Source organism: Suricata suricatta, chromosome 4, assembly GCF_006229205.1.
Source record: "Suricata suricatta isolate VVHF042 chromosome 4, meerkat_22Aug2017_6uvM2_HiC, whole genome shotgun sequence".
Lineage (NCBI taxonomy): Eukaryota > Metazoa > Chordata > Mammalia > Carnivora > Herpestidae > Suricata > Suricata suricatta.
The window spans coordinates 134,609,142-134,635,126 of record NC_043703.1 but is presented as its reverse complement, the minus strand read 5'-3'; the positions used below and the strand labels follow the sequence as shown (position 1 = coordinate 134,635,126).

Below are 25,985 nucleotides of genomic sequence, written 5' to 3'. Positions count from 1 at the left end.
CTAGGCTCAAAGAGAGAAAGTTCCTCAGTGGGCATTTACTCTCTAATATTAGAGAGAACTTTAAATTTATCAGTAAAGAAAACCACCAGTAAATAACCAGTAAAGAAAAAGGCTTTTTAAACTTGGTTTTTGGGGCGCCTGGGTGGCTCAGTCGGTTAAGCCTCCGACTTTGGCTCAGGTCAGATCTCACGTTCGTGGGTTTGAGCCCCGCGTCAGGCTCTGTGCTGACAGCTAGCTCAGAGCCTGGAGCCTGCTTCCAGTTCTGTGTCTCCTTCTCTCTCTCCCCCTCCCCCTTTCATGCTCTGTCTCTCTCTGTATCAAAAATAAATAAAACATTAAAAAAAATTTTTAAACTTGGTTTTTAATAATGTAATATAAAATAATGTATAATCTAAGAAAAATAAAATACAGAAAAGAGGAAATATAAATTAATATTAAACATTTTTAAAATTGTAAATGTGAAAATTACATTATTTTCCAATGAGGATAACCTGACACTAAGAAAAAAATAACTGTTGCAAAACTATCCAAATAATTTGCCTTGCTATCAAATTAAAATGCTTAGAGCATTAGCTAGATTTCTAAAAATATATCATATATTAGCTAACTAGTTAGCTGGACATTTAAAGAGGTATAATACAAGTATAATATACTCACATCTTGTATTTGACTATTTCAGTTGACATTACCTAGATATACAAATCGCCATCACCTGGGGAGACTGTGTAACAACCAGGTAAGTCTGGTGATTTGTCCATAGGTTACTCTAATTCTAATATACATCCCTGGCTAAGAGCTACTGTAGCAAACGAACGAGAATCTCTCACACAGAAAAAGGTAGAAGTTGGAACCCTTGGATACTGCTGGTGGAGGGGAATGCAAATAAAACAGCCAATATGGAAAACAGTATGGAGGTTCCTCAAAAAGTAAAAATAGAGCTATCATATGACTGACCCACCAATCCCACTTTCGGTTATTTATTCAAAAGCAGGGTCTCAAAGAGATATTAGCACTCCACTGGTTGCAGTGTTTGTTCACAATAGCCAAGATGTGGAAACAACCCAAATGCCCATCTATGGATGAATGGATAAAGAAAATGTGGCATATACATACAATGGAGTACTACCCAGCCTTAACAAAGAAGAAAATCCTGCAATATGTGACAACAAAACTGATGAACACTGAAGACATGTTCTAAGTGAAATAAGCCAGTCACAGAAGGACAAATACTGCATGATTCTACATATATGAGGTATCTAAAATAGTCACAATTTATAGAAGCATAGAATGGTGATGGCCAGGAGCTAGAGGGAGAGGAAAATAGGGAGTTGTCAATTAGCATGTATAAAGGTTCAGTTATGCAAGACAGACAAATCCTAGAGATCTGCTATACAACATTATGCTTATAAATTAATACCGTATTGCACAGTGGAAAAAATCTGTTAAGATTTTAAATGTTAAATGTTCTTAAAGAAGGAAGAAGTGCAGGAAATGGTCTTTTCAGTCATCTATTAAAAAACAGGACAGATGTGAAAATGGTCTCTGTTTTACCAGTTATGTTTCTCCTTTACAGACATAAATTTTAATTTTACCAAATGTATCAAAATTTTTATGATTTTTGAAAAGGTCTTCTGCATATTTAAGTATAGTTATTTAATTTGATAAGAAATCAGGAAGCAATGTTTAGAAGGCAAATTATAAAGTTTTGCTTTTTTTAGAGGCTAAGAAATTGTAAAATAACATAAGTGACTTGGAATGCTTATTTCTCTTTAGGAATTGCTTTTAAGTCTTTATCTACATTCTAGCATAAGTTCTAGTCACTTCCTATGTCACTGACCTCTTGTTCTGATAATTCCAATAGGAACCTTACATCACCATTATAAAATATTAGTCAACTGGTCATAGTGTTTTTACTCAAAAAAGAAAAAAGGCCAACATATAAAATCTATGGCCCCAACTATGAAATTGCATTGGGATTCTAAGATTGCCGACATGACAGTATAAGCAGGTCTGCTTACCCACTCCTCAGTGAAACTGGTGAAAATTACATATATATATAAAATCATAATTAATATAATCCCCCCCAATATTTAAAGCCTCTGGAAACGGCTCTAAGAGCAAATGGCAAATGAAGTAACATCTACAAACGTTCAGTAAGAGAGACAAGAGTTTATGGCCTTTGCACCAAGCCGGCTCCTCCTTCCTCCCAGAGAACCTCAGGCGGCTGGAGGGCAGAGTCTCCTCCAGACACTGCAGCTGAGAACGCAGGGCTGCTGTCCACTGGGCTCCCGGCTGGAGGGCTTTCCTCTCGGGAGGAACAGGACTTCAGCATTCCCAGTCCGCAGCTGGCGGTGGCTGAGGCTAAATCTCTGCTGAGTGTAGCTGGGAAGTGGGGATTCCCTCTGGCTAACTCCTGCATGGAACACGGGCTCCCGCCTGAAGGTGGCACACGGAGAATGCCGGGAAGACGGCCTCTCCGGGTCCGAGGCAGGGTTCCATGCCAGGAGAGGTGAGGAAAGAGGGCCTCACACACCGCCCTCAACCAAGCACTCAGCTCCTAGAGCAGGCATGTTTCAGGGAAGCTTGCCCTCATCCCCAGCTCAAGAGTGCAGGCTCAAACGGCTCCTACTCCCTTGTCATTTGCAACGAACTATGTTGAAGTTTAAACCTAAAGGTGCTCTCAAGGACAGGGAAGGGGGCGCCTGGGTGGGTCAGTCTGTTGAGCATCTGACTTTGGCTCAGGTCAGAAGCTCATGGTTGGTTAGTTTGAGCCTCATGGGGCTTATTGCTCTCAGCTTGGAGCCTGCTTTGGATCCTCTGAGTCTCTCTCTCTCTCTCTCAAAAAACAAACAAACAACAACAACAACAAAACCACAAGTGAATGTTGTGGTGCAGGGCAATGGGAAGATTCGTGGATATAACAACTGTTGGTGGACCGAGTTTGCAGGAGAACCAGGGAATAAGAGCTGGGAGGAGCCTTCCAAGAAACCATTCCTTAAAAGGAGTCACAATTTGATTGCATTCATTTGCAGAGCAATTTATACCACTATGGAAATTGTTGAAAACAACAGAGCAATCAGCTGGCAATTAATAGAGTTTAACAGCCGGGTGGTCAAGAAAGGAGTGAGAGAAAACACGACCTCTCCTGCTGCCTTCCTGGGGTGGCTACGGACATACCCAAATCAGCACCTCTCAGAAGAGGAACTTCTCAGCTTAGTATCTGAGTGTGGAGGGAGCTGGGGGATAGGCTGCACAAGAATAAGCTAGCTCGGCACTAAAGGAACAAACCCTAACAACAAGGAGCTCTGGGCGTTGGGGAGGAGGAGGGGCAGGTCTCACAAGCTGCTACAATGTCAAGTTTCCAACAAAGAATTACCCACAAGCAAAGAAACAACAAAGTACAGTAGTTTCGCCTCATCTGCTGTTTTGTTTTCCCCAGTTTCAGTTACCCAGCAGTCAAGCATGGTCCCACAGATGACCTTCCTTAAGAAGGCCATTTAGTAGTGTACCGCCATGTCGCTTTGCCTGTATCATTCACCTGCTTCATCTCCTCGTTAGGCCTTTTATCATCTCACGTCATCACAAGAAGGGTGAGTACAGAACAGGAGGGTATTTTGAGAGAGAGACCACACACACACCTTTATTATAGTTATTGTCATAACTGTTCTACTAGAAGTAATGAACAATAAAAAAAACAGTATAAGGGGTTACTATTTGTGGTTTCAGGCATCTGGTGGGGGTCCTCTGTGGATAAGTGGGGGGGACTATTGTATGACCCATTCACCACGGGAAAAAAAGCAGGGAACAGTCATTGCCTGTGAGAGGGACCAGATGTCAGGTTTAACAGAAAAAGATTTCAAAGTAGCCATTATGAATATGTTCACAGAAGTAAAGGAAAGAAGCCATGATTTAAAAAGTAAAGGAAGATATGACAATGCGCAGCAGAAAATAATCATAAAAGACCCACAATAACAACTGGAAACTCAAATTGAAAACTATAATAGTTAAAATAAATTTACAAAAGGGGTTCAATACATTTGAACCTCCAAAAGAAATAGTTAACTTGGAGATAGAGCTGTTCAAAAATGAAGGCAAAAGGAAGACTTTCCCAGGTAAACAGAAACTGAGAAAATTTGTTGCTAACAAACCCACCATACGAGAAATACTAATGGAAGTTCCTCAGGCTAAAGGCAAAGAACCCCAGGTGCTAACACAAACCTATGAAAAAAAAGAGCGCCAGTAAAAGTAACCATGTGATTACAGGAGACATGATAAGTGCCTATTTTTTTCTCATTGTTTGTCTTAACTGATTTAAAAAGCAATTGTATAAAATAATGTGTATGTATTGTTGGGCCTATAAGATATACATATAGACTATGTTGCCAAGAACTACACAGAGAAGGTGCGGGGGGGGGGGGGGGAGCAAAGCTGTAATGGGCTAAGAAAATAACAAGTGGTGAAGCAATAATTGTTACATGTGTTGTTAGGTTTGCATCATTAATTATATGTAATGTGTATGACAACAGTACCAGAAAACAGGGAGACAGGGAATAGGACTATACAGGAGGAACATTTCTATCATTGGAATTAAGCTAGGAGAAATCGGAAGCTGATTCTGATAAGCTGTCTATGGTAAACCTTAAAGCATTCACCAAAAAAAACCCAAAACAAAACAAAACAAAAAACCCCAAAAAGATAATGAAAAATCATTAATGAAATAAAAATGCTACATTAGTAAAGCATTCACTTAGTGCAAAAGGAAGGAGGAACGAAGAACACAAAAAAGGACGCAAGACACATAAAAATAGAATTGCATTTAAAATCGTAATAGCTGACTCCTACGAAATGCCAGGGATACATACTTCTCAAACCACAGAGTGAGGTTCGTGGTGTGCCGGATCATTTTTAGAAGATTAGGAGAATTAATTTCTTTGTCTTCTTTCGTCCACACGCTCCCAACTAATTCTGATGGCTGTACAGCTCTGAAATCATCAAGACATAATTCTCCATGATCCTTTTCCCTCTAGCATATTGTTTTATTACATAAATGAGATAAAACTGAACTCGCATATAAACCTTTTGTCTTTACACCAACAGAAAGATTTATGAAAACAACGTATCCCAACAAATCATAATTACGTGTTTTTCTATAGATTAAAAAATACTTTTATGTGTATATCTGTATACTTTTATTATTGCTTTATAGTAGCATTCTGCTTTGGGCAACATTGAGACTTTTTCATAATATCTTTCCCAGCACTTACAAAGATTACTTAACAAATTAGGATGACAATGCAATCAGAGATATTCTTTTAAATAATGATATCTGTTATAATAATCAGTTCAGTGAGGATACAGTAATCACTGTAATTCATAAATTTTTTTTTTCCTTTAAAGGAGGGGGGAAACCCTACCACAAAAAGGTCCTGGGAAATAAATAAAATAGATTCTAATATTGGTTTCTGAGAATAATGATGATCTTTGGAGTGGGAGATCTACAAATTTTGTCTTTTTTTCTTAGTTGTTTTAAAAATTTGTAATTCTAACTAGTCCCCATTTAAAACAAAAAAAAACGGACTTTTTTTTTTTTTTTGAGACAGTGGTTATATCAATATAAAAAACTAAAAAAGGCCATGATGGGCCATGACTTAGTTTACGGCTCCAAGGGCAGTAGGTAACTTACTGAGCCCGTACTTTGTGCTGGGCTAAACACTGTATGTTATATATTGACTGTTTTCAATCTCACAGCAGCCTCAAGAGTCAGTACTATTATTAGCCCCATTTTAGCCTTGAGGAGGCTAAGGGACAGAGGGATAGAAGTTACACAAGAAGGTTAAAGTTGCCCAAGCATACCAAGCCAGCAACTGGTAAAGTCCGACGCTGTACTTAGCTTTACCAGCTAGGAGTGACAGAAAGGGAGGCTTCTATACATCTATTACTACTACCTGCTTCATGTACCAGCTCATTTATGTCTTATGATATCCCCATAAAGCAGAAAAGAGTATTTCATTCAAAAAAATTATCTCCTTCGAAATGATTTTTCAGCTTGAATGTCAAATTACATACCGATACAGATCTGATTCAAGCAAAGTGAGTTGTCGAGCAATTTCTATTGGGTGTAAGGTGAGCAGGTCAAAAGTCTCTATGTGCCCAGGCCTGCTTATATGCCACTCAACTGTGGGAGGTGAACTCTGAAATGTAATATTATGACCTGGTCCGTTGTCTCTTGCAATTTTTTTCCTTTGGATTATTTTAGTGATGGACTCAACCCATTTTTTCATTGCTTTACCTGAAATACATTACATTTTAAATCACATTTAAATACGTTTTACTCAATACTTTATTCTTTTAAAATATTTTAAAGTCATACAAGTGACAGCTGAATATACATTTGCTATTACAAAGTCAAAATAAAAAAACAGACGTTCCTCTTTACTATCTCCCTGTCCCCTGTCCTAATCTCACTCTTCTTCACACGGGCAACTGCTGTTAATAGTCTGATATATATTCTTCTACATTCTTTCTAGATAAAATTAGGAAGTAATTTATTCATAGACATTTTTCACCTTTACTGTTCTGAACTGCAATTCAAAATATTTTATAATTCTCCAAAAGATATATCTTACACACATGAGATTTATAGGGATAGACAATACACATTCACATTAATCTTATTAATATGATTTTATAAGCCAAACAGTGCCAGAGATCCATTCCTTCATTTTAGTGTGCGTGTTTGATGTGGCTTTGTTTTGTATTATGCATGAAAGTACTATTATTTAACCCTTTATTTTCTGATTCTCATTTAGAGCACACAAGGGAAATTGCAAACAAGTCTGTCTAGGTCCTTCTTAGACACATATGGTCATCGAGTCTTTAAAACTAGAGGTGAGACTTGGGAAACATCAAGCCTTCCTCCTCATGTTACTGATGAGGAAACCCAAGTCTAAAGAATCAAAGTGGTTTGGCCCAAAGCCCTGTATCGGGTGGGCGGCAGGGTTCAGAACAGAACTCCTGCGTCTTGGCCGCCGGTGCACGCTGCTCGGCAGCCTCGCTGATGGTGCCCCGCCCACCTCGCCGGGGCGGCCAGTCGCCATCAGTGGCGTTATAAGGGCACAACGGTTCCTAGTTGTCCTCTCATACACACACCTTCCCATAAGTGGAAAGACGGCATAAACTGAGACTTTCTCTCTCCGATTCCAAAATGATCAGTAAGTGGATTTACTACATGAAAATGCACTGGGTCAACAGGGTTATTACTGAGCAATTTGTAGGTCAAAATGTTGTTTGATGAAAATTTTTAACTTTTTCAAATGGTTATGCTGCCACTTATAAACAACTCTTAACAGCACTGAACAACAATGACATCAACTGACAGTCACCATATTGGTACTTTTATTACATATAAAACTAGGCACTTAAAAAAACCTTACCTCTTACTGTTCCAATAAATTCTTCCATTCGCTGCAAAAGATCTGCATCTCTTTCAAAATCATAGAAATGGTGCTCTACCCAATGCCGACATACATTTAATACTCTATGGCATTAACACAGAAGAATAACTGAATTACATGGGAACTCAGACATAAACATTTACCACTTTAAAATTCTATGTTAGTTAAGACATATAATGGTTTCTGATCATTGCTTTTTATTTCACTCATTTTCCTTGTTAACTCCTCCTTGCTTGGGAAAGACCCCTATTTACGTCACTTCTGAAACAGAAGTTTAGCACAGACTTAATTCCTTCAGTTACTGGGTTACCGCTTACCGCAGCTGCACGGGCTGTATGTACTCTTTCCTAAACCTTTTTAGTTCCGCACTCAAGGGCTGATCTCCATTCTCTATAGCTATGCGATCAGCTTCTGTTGGCTCAGGCTCTGGAATTTCAAACCTAACATAAAAGAGAATAAACTAATGAAAATACTAATAATATCAAATTATTCAAATAGAAAACTACAAACCTTTTCACTAGTCAGCATAATCAGTAGAGTGCTGTAAGAAATTACTAAAGACATACATCTACAGCAGTGAAAGTAAGACTTCTACTGATCTTATTTTAGTTTTTGAAAAAGAAATTAATACTTGCCAATATAAAAAAATATTAGAAACACAGTTAAGAATAAAGAACACTTGCAAAGTCTAAAAATAAATGTGATCAAAAATAAAGATTTATTTCTTGGCTGTGTAATCAATCAGCTAACATAAAACTTCACCCTTAAGGGTAAATCCTTAAAAAGCAGACTGCTCTTTGGGTGGCTGAAACACTTTTCTTGATTACAGTATTTGTTCACTGATAATCTCCATTGTATTCAACATGTGGTATATTAGAAAAACTCTGTTTAGAACACCTAAAATCATCATTTAAGTTTCCAGAGTCTAAAATGTACATTTTTATATAGTTCTTTAACTTGTCTAATTCCATAAATATGAAATTTCACATACTGAGTTACCATGTAAAAAAGAACGCTTATTTTTATACTTTAATAATCAAAACTAAAATATTATAAAATAAATGGTCATCTAAGGGATTTGAACTACAATGTAAAGCGCATACAATTTATTTCTGATAAACATGTAGGATCTTAGGTCAATCTCTTTCAAAAAAAGAATTTACACATTTTACATTAACAGACCTTTCTATTATAAGACTCAGTAGTTCTTGAGGTTTACAAAAGGATCTGTATGTTGTAAGAAATGTCCGAACAAAATTGGGATCTAAGAAGAAAAAGGAAAAATATCTTATTAAAATCTTTGATCCAGAATGATTAAAGCTATCATTAACATTTTCAAAAGAGATGAGAACAGTCCGTCTTTGAAATTCCCCAAATGTTTTGACCACACAGAATGCTTTGGACTTTATAACAGACTGCTAGCTTGAGCACTTCCTAAATTAGTGGCAAAACCAGTGATACTAGGGTTTTACAACAGCTTATGTCTTGGCCTCTGTACACTCTGACTAGCTGAACTTCACCTCCTCGTCGGCTGCAGGAACGCAAAGGGCAGAAAGGCAAGGAGCGCGCCAACAAGCTCCCCCCTGCTCCCTGGATCTTAGAGCATCTCCAGTCGGTTTCTCTCTCTCGGGAAGAGAAAGGCCCCAGCAATGACCCAGTACTTCTCACATCCAGACTAGCTTATCTAGGATCAGTGATCTAGATTTCTTTCAGTCACGTCAACAGAGTATACGACTAGAAACTGGATATTATAACGTAGGTTCAGTTAAATAGTTTCTAAATGATTTTATTTGCTAGAGGTCTTAATTAAAGCTGCTAGAAGAAGCTGACACATACCTGTAAGTTATTAAAACTATTAAGTGTGTGAGAATGTTGATTGGGTTCTATTCACAACGTAATTCCTTTTATTTCAAGTAGTCACAGTAAGAGTTCAGTCATGAGAGCAGGAGTCTGCAGCCCCTTCCAAGAGAGGACCTACATTTCACTCACATCTCCCTGAAGTAAATCAGGAGGCTGGCTGACTGTCGTCATTCCCCTAGGCCTGGCCAGCCTCTCCTTGACCATATGCTCCCAAGTTGTGGAGAAAGTGCTGTCATCAGCACAAGAGACCTGGTCTGTCATCTTCTGCATAAAGAGGGGGAGAGACATCTTCCCACAATGGAAAAAAAAAAAATCACACACTTCTATAACTCACATTTCATCAAGGTCCACATTTAGTTGTAAGTCTTTAAAAAGAGGGAGGGGACAGTTCATTAACTTTTCTATTGGGAACATCCTTTTTTTACATTACGGACGGGTAAGCTCCAATGATAAATTCATTGAGAATACCAGGTACCTCTGTGGATCCTTTGCAAGGACACGGTCTTTTATTCACGTAGGATTTACTAAGAATCAAAGTTCATTTGTTTGGAAAGTTTCTACTTAGGCTGATTCTGTCTGATTAAGAACCACTCTAAATTTAGCCTTAATATAAAATAATTTTAACTCCCCCACCAAAGCAAATGGATTTATGATTAAATAGAAATCTATTTCTAATCTATTGGTAAATGTGGTCATCAAGATAATGAATTGATTTAAATATCAGACAACCTTGAATTTATAATGCTTTTATAAATTAAAGAAAATTTACAGAATAAAAACATACTGGTTTTAAATGTCCCTCTTCTCCTTTGCCTTCCAAGTCTACAGTGGGTTACTGATAAAATTTAAATATATACAATCCTTTAGTAATTTCCTCTCTGTTGGTATCTTATTGTTTGTCTTCAGTTACAGAGTTCCTCAAACGTTAAAGACTAATGTCTCATCCAGAAGAAAAGATTTTAAAACAGAAGGCTGTACAAGATTTTAAAACAGAGATTTATATCGGTTTCATCACAATCTTCCCTTTCAAGAATCTACTTCCTGTTCTGCAAATCTATTTGTAAGGTGAGGCTACTCAAAACATCATATGTTTAGGAATCCAAAGCAGTGGCCACTCTAGAGATGCTGAGCTGTCACTAATGGAGAGAGAGCCCAGACACATGGGACAGAGTGTTCCTAGAATCCAGGAGCCGTGTTCTAAACTTAGGCTGACCCCTCCTTTTTAAAAAATATTAAAATTTTTTAAATTTTGGTCTAAAGGTCTAAAATTAATACTCAGATCTATTTCTTCTCAGATACCAGTTGAGTTAGGTTAAAAAGTTGTGGGATATCAGAGGTACTTTTAAATTGAAAAACAGAACAAAACCAAGTTCTAGATGAAATGTTTTTTAAGAAAATTGCCTATTTTAAAAGACAAACTACTTTAAAATTGTCTTCTCATCTTCAACCAAAAACTTCCGGGCATTTCAGTACTGATGACAGTGCTGGGAAAGTTGTGATATGCCGTGTGCCATATTAGTCACATGGGGATCAAATCAGTTCCTGAAATCTATTACGTAACGATTTCAACGAGCATTCACGTAATTTATTCCATAGGACTTCTGTGAAGTGAGTGGGGCTGTTGTTTTTCCCTTTCTACACAGGAGAGAAGTAGCTAAGACTTATCCAAGGTCACACAGCAGAGTGGCAGAGATGGAGCTGGAGTCTAGATTGTGCGATTTCTAATTTTATGCCTTTTTCTACTGTGTCCCACACATAACCTCACTGGATTAAAGGATCCTTTAAGGTTCCCACAGCTGTGATGTATTACTATAAAGAGCGGTTCCATGAGTTAACGTGGTCATTATAGGAAACCTACAAAATAATTTAGAATATAGCCGTACTCTGCTAATCTTGGGTTTAAAGCACTAGAAAAATCACTGAACAATTAGTGGTCTGTTTGTGATTCTGTAATTCCTGTTAAGCCTTCTTCCAGATTTTAGGAAGTAGCAGCTGTCCCTTCCCGCGCACTGTCTTCAGAAAAGGAGTTTCTGAAGGGGGCGGTCAGATAAGCACTCCCACAGTCGTCTCTGTTGTACTCAATTCTGATGTGACTCAAGTTTAAGTTGTTTTTAGCTTGATTAGAAGTATAAGCGGTCTTGCCAAAACAAAACAAAACAAACCAACAACAACAAAATCCAGCAGAAGCTAAAAAAAAAAAAAAAAAAAAAAACAACCCAAGAAAATTTGGCAAAAAGTTTAAGTACTTTCAAAAAAGTACTAAGTACTAAGTACTCTCAAAGGCTGCATATATTCCCAGGCTTGTATGCTTTACAGACTCCATTTTTAGTGTAAAGCAGTGCAAAATTGCTAATGAATGAAGCACTTGTATTGAGAGGACATAACATCTGTATTTGCAACTGCACACAAGAAAAGGCTAGAGAGTCCAGAAGCTATTCCCACATCTATCAATTTCCCCAGTTAAGTGATTCTAACATGTACCATGTCACACTAACCCCTAGAAACCGTTATCTCACAGATGATGTAAAGGACTGAGATAATCAGCATCTTAAAAATACTCCTCAGTGAGGACAGGCTGTGCACTTTTGTGAGCGAACAGAGCACAGGCAGTGGTCAAAGCCAAGTCTTACACTGGCTCTGGTGGCTGTGGGCGACAGCTGCCCACCTGTATTACAAAATGGTGTTTCAGAGACAGCTGGAAGGCAATCACACGGAAATACAAAAGCTAGGCTGCCTTGGTTTTAAAACAGAAGTGGAAATATCTGTGCAGAACGTGAAAATTGGCTTTTTTGATAGTCTCTTTCCCTATCGCTTGATTGTGGATGTCAATTCCAGAAGCCTCTTCCTCAAACATAACCCCAACTGGATTTCAATATGAGCAATGATACAAACGTCCTTGTGGTTCTTCTTTACTCATTCTACACAACACTGTCTTCTACTAGATCCTCCAGTCCCTGTGTTAAGACTCCCACCACGCTCACTAGCGGGTCTGCTTCCTTCCCTCCACCTAGCTCCCTGCAGACACCGGCCCGCCGCACCGGCAGACCCTGGGGGAGGTCCAGGCGGCCTCAAACGTGAGCGGCAGGGGCTCTCTTCTGCTGGCCTTCTGGCTGTCTTGTCTCCCTAACTCAAAAACTATCCTCTGATAAATACTTCATTGCACAATTCATCAGTGTCTTAGAAACTCAGAATATGCCTACATTAATGTTCAGAACATAGCATACTAAAGTGGAGGTGACAATCCAATCCTTTATTCTTAAGTACCTATTTTGATGGGCACTTGACATCTTATTCGGTAATGTCAATGAAATTTGTGAAATGTTTGTTAGATGGAGTTATTTATATAAAGAATGCCCCTTCCCCCACCACCACAGTGAAGCACTGTTAATCAGGATGTCTGCTCATGTGATAATTTTCCCTCTAATACAGCCATTTAAAAAGCCACAAGAAACAATAAGCTGCTCAAAAAGGATTTATAAACAATCACTCTCGAATTCCTTAAAAAAGGAAACAGACGCTATGCTGACGCACAAACACTTAAAAAAAGTTATCAGAGAGTTTAAAAATAGAACGGCACTGCCCTATAGATAAAAAGTTGTTCAAAAGATTTTTTTAAAAGTTAAGACACCCAAACTGAACTTATATAGGCCACAAACGCAAAAGAAATCTAATTTAGGTTTTTCAGGATTTTCTATAAGGGCATAAAATCCCAATAAATACTTTAAAGAAAAATAGCAGGCTTAAAGTTTTTTCAATACCACTTTCTAGAAAAGAGAAGTTCAGCGTGCATGGGAAACAGCTTTTTCCCCCACACTTCAAGATGAAAAGCTTTTATTTTCATATGTCAGTTCAAAATTTTCCCTACCTGAAGGTCACCTCATTTCTCTAAACTGAGACTATCAAACCAGACACACCATTACTAAACATCTCTTTACTCAGGCTGTTTACAGTCTCAATAATTAACTTGTACTTTAGAAACAGGAGTAAAAGTCCTCCTCTCATCTCCTCTTCTGTGCTTCCTTAAGGTAGGTAAGGAAGGAGGTCTCTTCATATTCTCACCAGATTCAGAATGCTCTAACTAGATATTGCCCCCCTCCCCCCAGCACTGGAAATGAATTCCAAAGTTCTGATGTAGTAGTGACTTGCTTGATGTCCAGAAACCCTACATTTGAGAGACAAGTATAAATCAGATTCCACATAAGACTGTGTTGTAATTTTTTAAGCAACAGTTAAACATTTTCTAATTTACCTAAATTAAGTTTTTCTCCCAGAAAACTTCCCTTTACAGAGCACTCAACACCAGTAGACTAATGACTGGGTTTTGCTAAAAACTAAAATTATGATGCCCAATATCTAATTATATACTAAAGTCTATGCATTAAAATGTAAGTTTATCTATAGTCAGAGTTTATTACCTATTTCAATAAAAGAAAATAATTTCTCTGCTTAAGTCTTCATAGTAAATCTGTGTTGGCCCAATGATGAACAAGCCATTTATATTACTGGAAATTCAAAACAAGCAAGAAATTCTTTATTTTTATTATTTGATACACATAAAAAGATTATATTTTAATAAAGAAGAAAAATTTGCCTTGTAGGAGTCCCTGTAACATGGCAGAAAGTATAGTCTATTAAGAATCAAGAAACCCAAGTTTTAGTTCTCACTCTACAGTTAACTGGTGATATGACTTCTGGCAAATCATATAGCTTTCTGGGGCTTTGGGTTTTTGTCTCTAAATTGGTGGATTCGTGATCTGGTCTAACACTGCAAGTCTACAGCGCTGTTTGAAAATTATTGTTAAATGCACTTGAGTGATCAGGCTGGTTGAAGCCACAGAAAAGTCCAAATTAAGTAAGGTTAAGCCAGTTTTTCTTTTCTTTTTTTTTTTTGACAGTTTCTGACCAACCCATAATGTAAAAAAAATGTAAGTGGTGCTTATTAGATATTAAGTTTTCTTAATTATTGCCATTGTCTTTTATTATAATTCTGTACAATATAATAAAAATGTGCAAGTTAAATTTTAGCCTTTGCTTCAACCCAGTTTGCATTGTATGTCCTCCAATAAACATCCTAACTAACCAACCTCCTGAAACAAACAAACCAAAAAAGAGCAGACAAATAATTCTAAAAACAAATGGTAACTTGATCTGTTACAGTAGCGAGGACTCCAAAGTACATTTGAGCTGGAAAAGACCTTAAAAAGAATAACTGCTTTCATGTTTTATGAGTTCATAGATGGTCTATTAAAAACACATTCCAGATTGCCAGTGACACGTTCACTGCACCCCATGCAGAAGAGCCCATGTAACTAGGAGTCAGTACTAAGCCGTGTGTCCCATAAATCACAGCTCAAGAGAACCACTGGTGGATTCCGGTTACACCAGTAAGGGACCTTAATGACGTATGTTAAAGTATTCAATTAAGCCTCAAAAGAAGTTAGAAAAGAAAAATGTCCAAAACAAACAAACAAACTCGGCCACAACACTTCTAAAACCAACACTGGCATTTTATTCCTCAAGATATTAATGAAAAGAATTGTTTCAAAATTTTGACCTTTTAAAAAAGTAAAACAATCTTGTCAATTTAAATGTGAATACACTTTGCAAAGTTCTATAAATCTTGAAATTTCAGTGTTTTATATTAGCTAGAAGTAAAACATTTAAAAATACTATTCTACTCAAAAGCTAAAAATTAAATGAGAGCAACTACCTAGAGAAAACTAAAAAGAAACTGTGGCGAAAGTACTGCGTCCACAGACGTGGCTAATGTTACACACGTTAAGGAGAAAACACTGCCAAGACTGCAGGAAAACTGTCCGCTATGCTCCTTCGTGTTTTCAAGTGTCCTCATTCAAAAAATAAATGAAAGGCACAGTTCCCCAGAAAATATTTCACTGTAGTTCTGCAACTGCTTACTAATAATCCTAAATTAGTTCTGTGAAATGCAGCAAGCAGTTTAAAAGCAATTTTTATCATTAACAATGAAGTTTTACAGAAACAATTACATAAAAAAATTTGGAACTTGAAAATGTTTTCCAACTCAGATCCCACTGACGTGATAGTGCACACTAGGTAAGTCTTCTTTAGTACTTTCCACTTAAACTGTTCTACGAGGAAAAAAAACATTAAAACTTGGGTCCTACATAGATAAAAATCTAAGGATTAATTTTTCTCTAAACAGTTTAAGAGCTCAAAACAAAGGTATTTAAAATAAAATGATGGACAGTTAAGGATACTTATGTTAAATCAATGAATCTTCCAAGAGACTTAAAAATCAGAAGAAGAGCAGTTTGAGCTTGTGTAACTTTAAAAATGCCCTAAAAAGCAAAGAAATAAGTGTTTTGCAACCACAAATTTTGAGTAATTTAATGAAACATTTTTATAGTTGAATGTCTAGGTCTTAAAGAATATACAAAGGTTGAAAATCATGAAATAAGTTGGTCATACTAATTACTCAAAATTGTACCTCTATCTTTTTGTAAAAAAGATGCCAGAATAATCTATTTCTTTTTCATGTAAATCCTAGGCAGCTTATTAAACTTTCCGGGGCTTCTTTTGTTTTGTTTTTTGAGTCAGTAAAATGAATGCACGGACTGCCTTAATTTCTAGGGGAAATATCAATAGTAAAATTAGAATCCCAGACTAGTCTTCATTTACCATCTTCAACGTGTTTTAGCGACTGCTGCTACTACTGAATGGAATTTGTTGGAGAAGCCAAACTGCTTGTAATAGCCTATGGAAAGCTCTAATATCTTACTATGGAAAAGGCTAGCAAGAGAACTACCAATTAGAGGCCAAGTAAAAATTACAAAGAAAACAAAACTCTGGCTTATTTATCCCAGAGACATGTGGACATAATGAAACGTTATGTTCATAAAAGTGCTTTGATATCACTGATAAAAATATCCTAATTTAATTTTACTTTTTTGCAAGGTGGCCCTGATGGTTGCCAGGCCATTTAAGTAGTTCTGAGTGTACAGTTAATAAATTGAAAAGATTAACATTATTGAATGCTATTCATCTTTATTACAGTGGATTAGTTCATGGGTATCTTTAAAACTTTAATTTAACTGGTACCAGGACAGTCTCCAGAGAGAACAGAGAACTCATTTATAGGACCTTAAAAAATGAACAACAACAACAACAACAACAAAAAACCAAACCAAAACCAGGAGAACATCTCCCTCAGGAACACACATCTCCTAGAGAGAGGAATATATTCAAGCAAGGAGTATAGGGATGGAGGTTAGCGTTCTCACTCAACTATTTAAGAAGAACATTTGTGTTGTAAGAGTCACATTTCAGTTCATAGGTCTTTGTAATAAGAACATTCTTTGAAAGTAACTTTATATTTATATTTACAAAGCACTTTCATTTATTACTTCATTCATTATGAACTCTAGCAGTTCATTTATTCTTTCCAACAACAGTCGAACGTAACTGTTGCAATGTTGATTTCTGAGGTGAACTCCGGTTCTGGGGAGTCACAGAGCTGTGACAGAGTGACGGTATAAATCCAGATTTCGTGTTCTTCCTACTATACCATATGCTACAGTATTTTACAGTTACCAAGCTTTCTACTGAAGGTTGAAAAATATTGGATTATCAGTGGTTACTTGATTAGATGAAACAAAATTACTTAAAAAAAAAAGAATCATTATATTTGTTCCTTGACTCTCAAACATTATATTTCATTTAGCCTCTACCAATCTCCCTAGGTAGTTTAGACATGTTTGTCTTTAAAAATTGCCCTATAAGATGATTTTTTAAAAAAATAACATCGGTTGTAAAATGCAAAAAATACGGAAAACTTGAATGACTTTCAGGTTCGCTAAATTTAATTAAGTCTTAGGAATGGAAATTAAGAAAAACCAGTGTTGTGTATATTTGTACTCCCAGAACAATTTTGGTGATGAACAGATATTAACATTTTTACTGACTTTATAATCTTAGTAATGGAAACAGATGAAAGAAAAACACAAGTGGTACAGGTTATGTACAAAAGTTTAAACCCGAATGATGATGATTTCTCACTACTTTTAGTCTTGTTTCTGCCACTAATTGGGAAAATTTAGCCAAGTGATTTTCTCATTTGTAATTGTGGTTATAAAGTTGCAAAATAAGATGTAAATGTGGTAGACAAAGTACAAATGGCAGTATTTTTAGGCAAAGGAAAATGAAGCGGAACAACGCAGAGAACAACCCTGTCGTTAGTTTGCTTTCTATTTTCGGCACAATGACCTGTGCAGCAAAGAGTATCAGCTGGAAGCAGGGAAATACAAGTGATAGGCGACTCAGTTATATTTCTTACCTGCGTACATATGGTATGTGAGCCTCTCAATGAGTTTAATAACAGTTCCTGCTTTGATAATTGGAATTCCAGCCTTGGGCTGCATGTTTTCTTCAAATATTATATTCTCTTCAGAGTCGGGCTCTGCAAATCGATAAACATCAGCGCTCGGGAGCCTCATCTGCTCCTCCTTCTCTTCCTGTAGCATCGTCACGTCCAGCATCCTTTCCAGGGTGCTCCGGTACTGGAGAGATATCAGTGCTGCCATCCAATTGTTTTTCTCTTCAGCTGACTTGGCAGAAAATATGACACTGTTTTCATCTTTTAAAATTATTTCAAAAGCATGCTTGTACTCACTGGTGTCATCTTTGTCATTAATTTGTACCTTTCTCATGAAAAACTTTTCTTTAAGACGATACTCTGCATTGCTAGCACCAGGAAGTCTTGGCTGCCCATGATTTGATTTACAGCAAATCATTAAGCCATCAAAGAGAAATATGTGTCTCTCGTGCTTGGCTCCTACACGTGTAAGAGTTCCTTCCATTATAAATTCGTTGCAACACTGTCCAATGTCTTTTCCTTCCCAACCATCAATATTCTTTTGAATCTCGTTCATTTTCTTGATTGCTAGTTGTTTCCCCTTCATTTGCTGACTATAAAACCGACATGCAGATTCACTGGGATAAAGGAAAAAACATGATGAGTACAGATAGCAGGCAACCTAGAATCCATGTAAACAAAGGACAGTGTAAGAGTACATTTTAAAAAGTTGCACTGAGAAGGTTTTCACTAATTCTCCAAACATATTAGTGTTACAAAACTGTACCATTTTAGAAACCAAAGCAACACTTTTAGCAACACTAAAAGACTTGTTTTAGTGACTATTGACAAAATTCTACTCTATAAATCTAGCTGAGGAATTATTTCTGCCTTGGCTACTATTTAGAATGACAAACATTAAAAGGTAGACCCATATAGTGAAAAGAATAAGAGACTTAAAAAGTTATTAAAGTATTTAAGTGGATAAGACCTAGAGCTAAAAATCATGCACAGATTATAATGAAGAAACTGGAAGCAATGTATCTGAATTAATACCTCAAGTTACATAACCCCTAAAATAAAGGACACTACGAATTTTACTTTGACAGAACGGTGATGTTGACATAAATCTATGCAAGACATTTTTCTCTCTCTTTCCTTTAGCTTACCAGTTGGCTCTCAGGAGGTCTTGTCTGGGAGTATGCAAGGAAAATGCACAAATATGAAAGGTTTTTCAAACAATAACAAATTCTCTTGGCTTTGATGTCACTTCCTCTGAAAGACCAAGCTTGTCACTAAATCTATTTTCTTCATTGTTTACTTGACGAGGGAACTGAGATCCCTGAATCTACACCAAAATATTCAGGGTGAAAAGGAGGATTATTAAAAAAGTAAAAATATTCACCTCAGTCTCCGTTTTGCAAGACTTTTAGAACATATTTTTTCCATACCACTCTGCACATTAAGCAAAGCTGTTATTGCTTGTTTCAAACATTCCTTGTCTTCTTGATCTTCACTCTTTTCTTCTAACTGCTGCAAAGTCAAAATGACAAATCTGAACCAGTAGGACAGTTTGGGACAAAAAGAATAAAGATAACATCGATTCAACTCTTTCTACCACAGTGCAGTTTTCAAATGTGTCACAAAATGTATTCTTTTAAAAGAGCTTTTTCTTCTTTATTACTTTCTATATCAACGTGCAACCAAGTTTTCCACATTAAAAAAAGAAAACAGCAGAAGAAGTGTTAAGAGATGTCACACCTTGTGACAGGCAATAATGTGCAGTTTCTCAGATGAATATTACTGCAAAGAAATGAGGGACATAAATCATCTTAACCAGCACAGGATTTGCATAGCAGCAAGCACACAGATGACATTTTTCTGAAGTATGGAATCTGGTCTTAGGTTTCTGATTCCAACACGGCTGTGATAATTAGGAAGATCAGCACACAGAGGAGGATGCAATATAGCGGAGAGGAACTTGGAGACACAAAACCTCGGACCAAACTTTGACTCTACTGCTGTGTGACTTTGGGGCAGGTTATTTGACTTCTGAGGCTCACGATTCCCAACTGTCAAATGAGGCTTTACAAAAATCTTGCCCTACTTACTTAATGGGGTTAGACAGTGCAAGGGTGGGGTGGAGAGGGAGAGATAGAATCCAACGCATACCTGATGCAAGGCTTGAACTCACAAAACTGTCAGATCATGACCTGAGCCAAAACCAACTCCACTAACTGAGCCACTCAGGCGCCTACTTAATGGGATTCTTATTAAAAAGCAAAGCACTTCGAAAAAAAACCAAAGCACTTTGTAAATGGTAACTTACAGTATAAGTTTAAGTTGTCTTCTTTTTAGTTTGATGGCATTAACATTAGTATCATGAAGAATTTTGTCAGTATTCACACATTAAGATTATGAGTAAAACTAGAAATGTACATATTAGTGAAACTTAAGCACATTTTCTATTGATAGCAAATATACTATATATGCTAGGCAGAAAGTCTATGCTTAATAAGGACTGAGTCATCAATTACTACTAATTATCAATACAACAGGTGGCTGTAATTCGGGAAACAATTAACTGAGTGAGGTATGGGTTACAGTAAGTAACAAGAATTCAGTAAACTTATAAACCTGCCTCTGGCTACCAAAAAGAAAAAGTTAAGAAATAGCATTTAACAATAGTTTTCATGATATAAGTAAGAACATTTACTCCCTATTATAAAGCTTGAAAAGCAGGAGAAGTAAGACCATAAAATATTTAAAGTAACCTGTAAAGGTTTACTTTTTAATGAGTGTAATTATTCATTATTACTTTAAGGATTTTATGTTCTTGAAAGATACTCCTTGAAGAACAACAACACATTCCTTCCCATTTCAACTGCTAAAGACGATATACACACACTGACGACTTGTGAAAAGTAAACAGATTTCGGGGCGCCTGGGTGGCTCAGTCAGTTAAGCGGCCGGCTTCGGCTCAGGTCATGATCTCACAGTTCGTGGGTTCGAGCCCCGCGTCGGGCTCTGTGCTGACAGCTAGCTCAGAGCCTGGAGCCTGTCTTCAGATTCTGTGTCTCCCTCTCTCTCTGACCCTCCCCTGCTTGAGCTGTCTCTCTCTGGCTCTCAAAAATAAATAAAAGACATAAAAAAAATTAAAAAAAAAAAAGAAAAGTAAACAGATTTCTTACTCAAAGTCCTAAACCACTTTTATAAAAATAATTTACTTAAGAGATCTTAAATGCTCAAGTATCCCATAAGTTATAAACACCATATTGTAAAGTCTATTTAATGCTCAGCTTTTATCATCCAAATTTCTTATATTCATTATTAAAAACTCACCATACTTTCAACTAGAAGCACAATCTACACTTTTTAGAAAAATATACAGTCTCCATTGTGTTAGTAAAATAAAAATCTATTCAGGATAATCCCCCAGATAAAAAAGGTAAAAAAATGTTTTCCCCCCCAAAGGGTAAAAGATTTAAAAAATATATATGATATATAGATATAGATGGATATAGATAAATATAGACATATCATATATCTACGTCTCTATATATCAAAAGATACTCAGATATCACCTACTCGTAATACTGCTCTTCACTATGGCCAGCTAGATTGAGGGAGGTCAATGGTCAAGTGTTCATAAGAGAAAGCTACGAGGCTTTTACTTAATGGAGATTATTGGGAAGTTGAAGGCTAGACTTAGAGTAATCTCTCAAAATATCTTCCATCCCTATCATTCTAAAACTCTGCACCTCTCATATGGCAGCATTTTGGGAGACAAATAAAATGTTACTGTGAACCTTATCAAGTTTATCAGACTTCCCAGCCAGCGATCTCACACTGACAGCAATGTTCGTGAAGAAGGAGCGGGATTCTACATGGCATAATGCGGGCACCACAAAAGAGAACTATTTCACTGAGTTGTTTCAGAATTTAATCACTCAGATATTCAAGTCAATATGACACACGGCAAGATTTTAGTCCTTATATTTTTTTATATTATTAATTCAGGCAAACATACCTACAGTCTTACAAGACATACAGTTTTAACACACATAAAAGGAACTATGAAAGTAGCAAATGCATTTAGGCATGTATTTAATTTTCTATTCCAAAAATGATTCAAATTTCTGGGTCATTTATCATTTAATGATAGCATTTTACATATAGAATATACCAGTATCTCAAAAAATATTGTTAATGTATTTTAAAGCCGCAAACTTAAAGTCTATGTCAAAACCCATAAAACTTACTAATAAAGTAATTTTTAAGGTTTTTAAAAAAGATTTTATTTTAAGTTTATTTATTTATTTATTTAGAGAGAGAGGCAGAGTGAGAGAGAATCCCAAGCAGATTCTCTACTGTCATTGCGGAGCCCTATGGGGGGATCTGAACTTATGAACTGGGAGAGACCATGACCTGAGCCAAAACCAAGAGCTGGGCTGGACGCTCAACTGACTGAGCCAACCAGGCACCCCATGAAGTAATTTTTAAATGTAATTTTTACCTTCATAGCATTAGTCAAGCATCTAAAATAAATTTCAATGTAATAAATGACCTTTCTTATAAGCATTTTTTGCTTAACACAGCTGACTTGGCATCTGACTCGGGCACTGGGCATCGGTGCAGAATAGTTGAAGTGCACTACCATCCGATGGGTGGAGTATGGACAGATACAGAGTACTGTTACAGAACCAACACAGTGGCTATTAGTATGCAAATAAAACTCCACAAAGCAGCATCCTCTTTTTACCAAAGTGATAATCAATACCATGCTTTTCCTGGGTACCTATTTAGTAACGCTGTGTAACAGCAACCATTTAATTTTACAAATACAGTCCTGTTTAAATAGTTAAAAATGATCAAGTCTTGAGATTAAATTGCTGTATATGAGATTATATTTAAAATAATCCACAGAATCATATTCCAAAGCACAGTGAAAACTCACTGCTCTATAACAATGGTAAAGTTTCTATTTTCAAAAGAAAGGAGCCGCTGTCACCAGTGATACTGGTGAAATAGGTGAAGGGGCAGTAATCAGTGTAGGGTCCCACGGGCCCAAAGGAAACCCTGGGAAATAAGTGGGGTTAAATTTGAGAAGCTGTGAACTGGAAAAGCAGACAATTAAAACTGAAGTTTGTTTTTTATTAAAAAACACCTGACACATTTTATAGGAGTCCAACGAATTCACAAACATATAACAGTTTCCTTTGGTTAAAAAAAAAACAAACCTTTGAATTCATGTTTTTATTTCTAGAAACTACTTTTTCCAACATGAGATTATTTAAAATGAAGGAACTGCCATTACTTGAGGGTAGGGGCAGGCAAGACCCAGGATTTCTGACCCTCAGTTCAAGGGGTTTTCAATATACTAACCAAAACCCCGAAATAACTTTGAAATGCCTATTTAGAAAATATTCACCAAATAAGACCTATCCCATCCAGATAGGTAAACTGCAGTTCACAGGATGGCAAAATATACAATCAAGAAAAATGTAATTGTCTAAGGTTTAGGACATAAAATAAAGATTTGTCTTTGAAATATTGTGTGTATACAGTTTATCACAGAATGAGAAAACACAAGCAACGATAAGAATCACATTTTGACTGTGGAATGGTTACTTGCATACTTTCTGATAAAACACTAAGAATAGAATACAAAGTAGAAAATATATGGTCAAAGAGCATATTTAATTTACTAGTCCTGTTGAACAAATGTATGGAATATTATTCAAATTATTCCAGAAACCAACTAAATAAATCAGCTGCTCCTGACTCTTTGCTATGCCTTAAGTTAAATATCCCATTAAAGGCTGAGGACAAGAAAGGCAATGATCCTCAACTATTCGTTTATGGTAGCAGCACAACTAAAAGCTATGGGTGAAAAAGATGAAATTCTTAACTAAAATGAGAGTTAGAGATCATCTGAAGATTTCAATTACTCATACTACTTGTTAAGTCAGAAAGTATATTTCAGATTGCCTGAGTGGCTCAGTCGGTTAAGCATCTGACCCTTAGTTTCAGCTCAGCTCATGATCTCATAGTTTGGTAGTTCAAGCCTTGTGTAGGACTCTGTGCCGAAAGCACAGAGCCTGCTTGGGATTTCTCTCTCCTTCTCTCTTTGCTCTTCCCTGGCTTGTTCTCTCTCTCAAAAATAAATAAATAAACATTTAAAAATCTTTTTTAAAAGTACCTTTTAAAAATTTTTAACGGATTTTTAAAAATTTGTTTATTTTTGAGAGACAGTGTTGAGTGGCGCAGAGGCAGACAGAGAGGGAGACACAGAATCTGAAGCAGACTCCAGCTCTGAGCTGTCAGCACAGAGCCTGACGCAGAGCTTGAACCCACAAACCAAGAGATCATGACCTGAGCCGAAATTGGACGCTTAACTGATGTAGCCACCCATGTGCCCCAAGAAAGTACATTTTGTAATCAGTTCTTTCCTTTCCCCTCAAAGTTATTTTTTAAGTTAGTGATTTCATATATGTAAATAACTCTTACAATACACAAAATTTCAACCAGTAAGTGATGTTAATGATATTAACAAAATTTAATCTTCTTTTACTTAATCAGTCTAAACAAATCCTCACTTTCCCCCAAGACGAGTGAGCAGATGATCAGTACCCAAGTTGCATATAATACATGGAATAAGCAGTATAAATTTATAGTATAAATGTATACTTCTATAATTGTAATTTAAATAAAACAGTATCTTAATAAAATTAGCCAGTGTTTAAAAATATAAAAATGAAATCTTAAAATATAAATTGTAACATGACTTATAATTCATTATTAGGAAATAAAAGCAAAATTCTCAACGATATTGGAGTAAAGTCACAAATTTTATTGAGATAATTAAGTAGATGTCTTTTGTATACTTTGAGAAACTAGAACGTTAATAGTAGCTGAGTGGGGAAAAAACTCAAAAGGGCAGATCAACAAGGCAAAGCCGGCCAAGTCTCAACTGGAATTAACTTAGCAAATATTTAATTAACCATCCATATTTACAAACAATGAAACTATGATGGGGAGTAAGCCCCATCTGTCCCTACTGTTCGTTTAGAGCATAAAAGAGAAGAGAAACAAATGACAAAGTGCTAGGTAATGTGGGATATATAGCCCTCTAGAAATACCCAGCAAGAGGAAGGCTTCCAGAAGGAACTGACTGTAAGAGCTGAAGAAGAATGGGAAAACAGAGGTAAAAGAATTTAAAATAGGCAGATGAAATAGTATGTGTGATTGAGAGATTTTTAGGACCAGGATGAGAGAAACTAGCTGACGAGTAGAGCTGGTAGGTGGGAAGGAACGAGGTTGAGGAGAAGTGATAGGCCGACCTCAGGCTTTATTAGGAACCTGGACATTAACCTGGGACAATGAGGAGCCATTAAGGGTTTTAAGCTCGGGACTAACAGGATCAAATTTGCAATTTAGAAGGATGACTGGTTTAGTTCCCTCCTCAAGAGCAGGTTGTGTAGGGAAGGGAGACAGGAAAGGCAAAACTAAAGGGAGACTTTCGATATAGAGATAAGATGATCATGGCCTTCACTGAGTATTGAGAAGAAGTGAAAAGATGAATCTAAAAGAGGATCCTTATCAAGAATGGAAAGGACTTACCTGGTGACTAAATGGATGTGCTATAAAGAATGAGAGAGAGAGTTGAGGACTCTCAGGTTTCTACTGAGCAGCAAGATGGATGGATAGTGGCGGCAGCTCATGAGAAAGTGAGCGCACAGAGTACTTTTGCTAGAAAAAAATAGTGAGTTTTGAAGAAAGTAAATGTGAGGTGCTTACTTAACAAACAAGCAAAGTTGTTCAATAGACAGTTGGATAATAAACACCCTACATTTCTACATTTCCCTTTTTTAAATGTTTATTTGTGTGTGTGTGTGTGTGTGTGTGAGAGAGAGAGAGAGAGAGAGAGAGAGAGACGGGGGCGGGGGAGGGAGAGAACGAACACATGCAGGGGAGGGAGCAGAGAGAAAGAGAACCCCAAGCAGACTCCATGCTGTCAGGGCAGAGCCCAACACAGGGCTCGATCTCAAGGACGTGAGATCATGACCTGAGTTGAAGAGTCAGACACTTAACTGACTGGGCCACCCAGGCGTCTCTCTACATTTCCCTTTTTATACCCCTCTCTTCATTGAATCCCTTCAATCCTAATGAGAACTGCATTAAGTTCCTGATTTTTTTCATGCTGCTATAATCAATCTTTGGTGTGGTAGTTTCATTACCTGATAGCAAAGGAGTCCCAGCTTTATCCAGGTCAACTTCATGAGTAAAATGATGGGGTTCGGGGTGGCAGGAGGTGAAAGAACATGGTACCCCCCCAAAAT

General features: G+C 36.8%; 1 protein-coding gene across 1 annotated transcript in view; it reads right to left on the bottom strand.

Moving 5' to 3' along the window:
- The window catches only part of SOS1 (SOS Ras/Rac guanine nucleotide exchange factor 1), an 80,047-nt gene that overhangs the window by 24,055 nt on the left and 30,007 nt on the right, over nucleotides 1-25,985 (bottom strand). The window contains exons 9-15 of the mRNA XM_029938552.1: nucleotides 19,049-19,176; nucleotides 17,626-18,281; nucleotides 8,637-8,718; nucleotides 7,772-7,894; nucleotides 7,434-7,537; nucleotides 6,067-6,289; nucleotides 4,863-4,982 (exon numbers count right to left, since the gene is read on the bottom strand). Coding sequence (XP_029794412.1) covers nucleotides 4,863-4,982; nucleotides 6,067-6,289; nucleotides 7,434-7,537; nucleotides 7,772-7,894; nucleotides 8,637-8,718; nucleotides 17,626-18,281; nucleotides 19,049-19,176 — 1,436 coding nt within the window. The remainder of the gene's footprint in view (nucleotides 1-4,862; nucleotides 4,983-6,066; nucleotides 6,290-7,433; nucleotides 7,538-7,771; nucleotides 7,895-8,636; nucleotides 8,719-17,625; nucleotides 18,282-19,048; nucleotides 19,177-25,985) is intronic.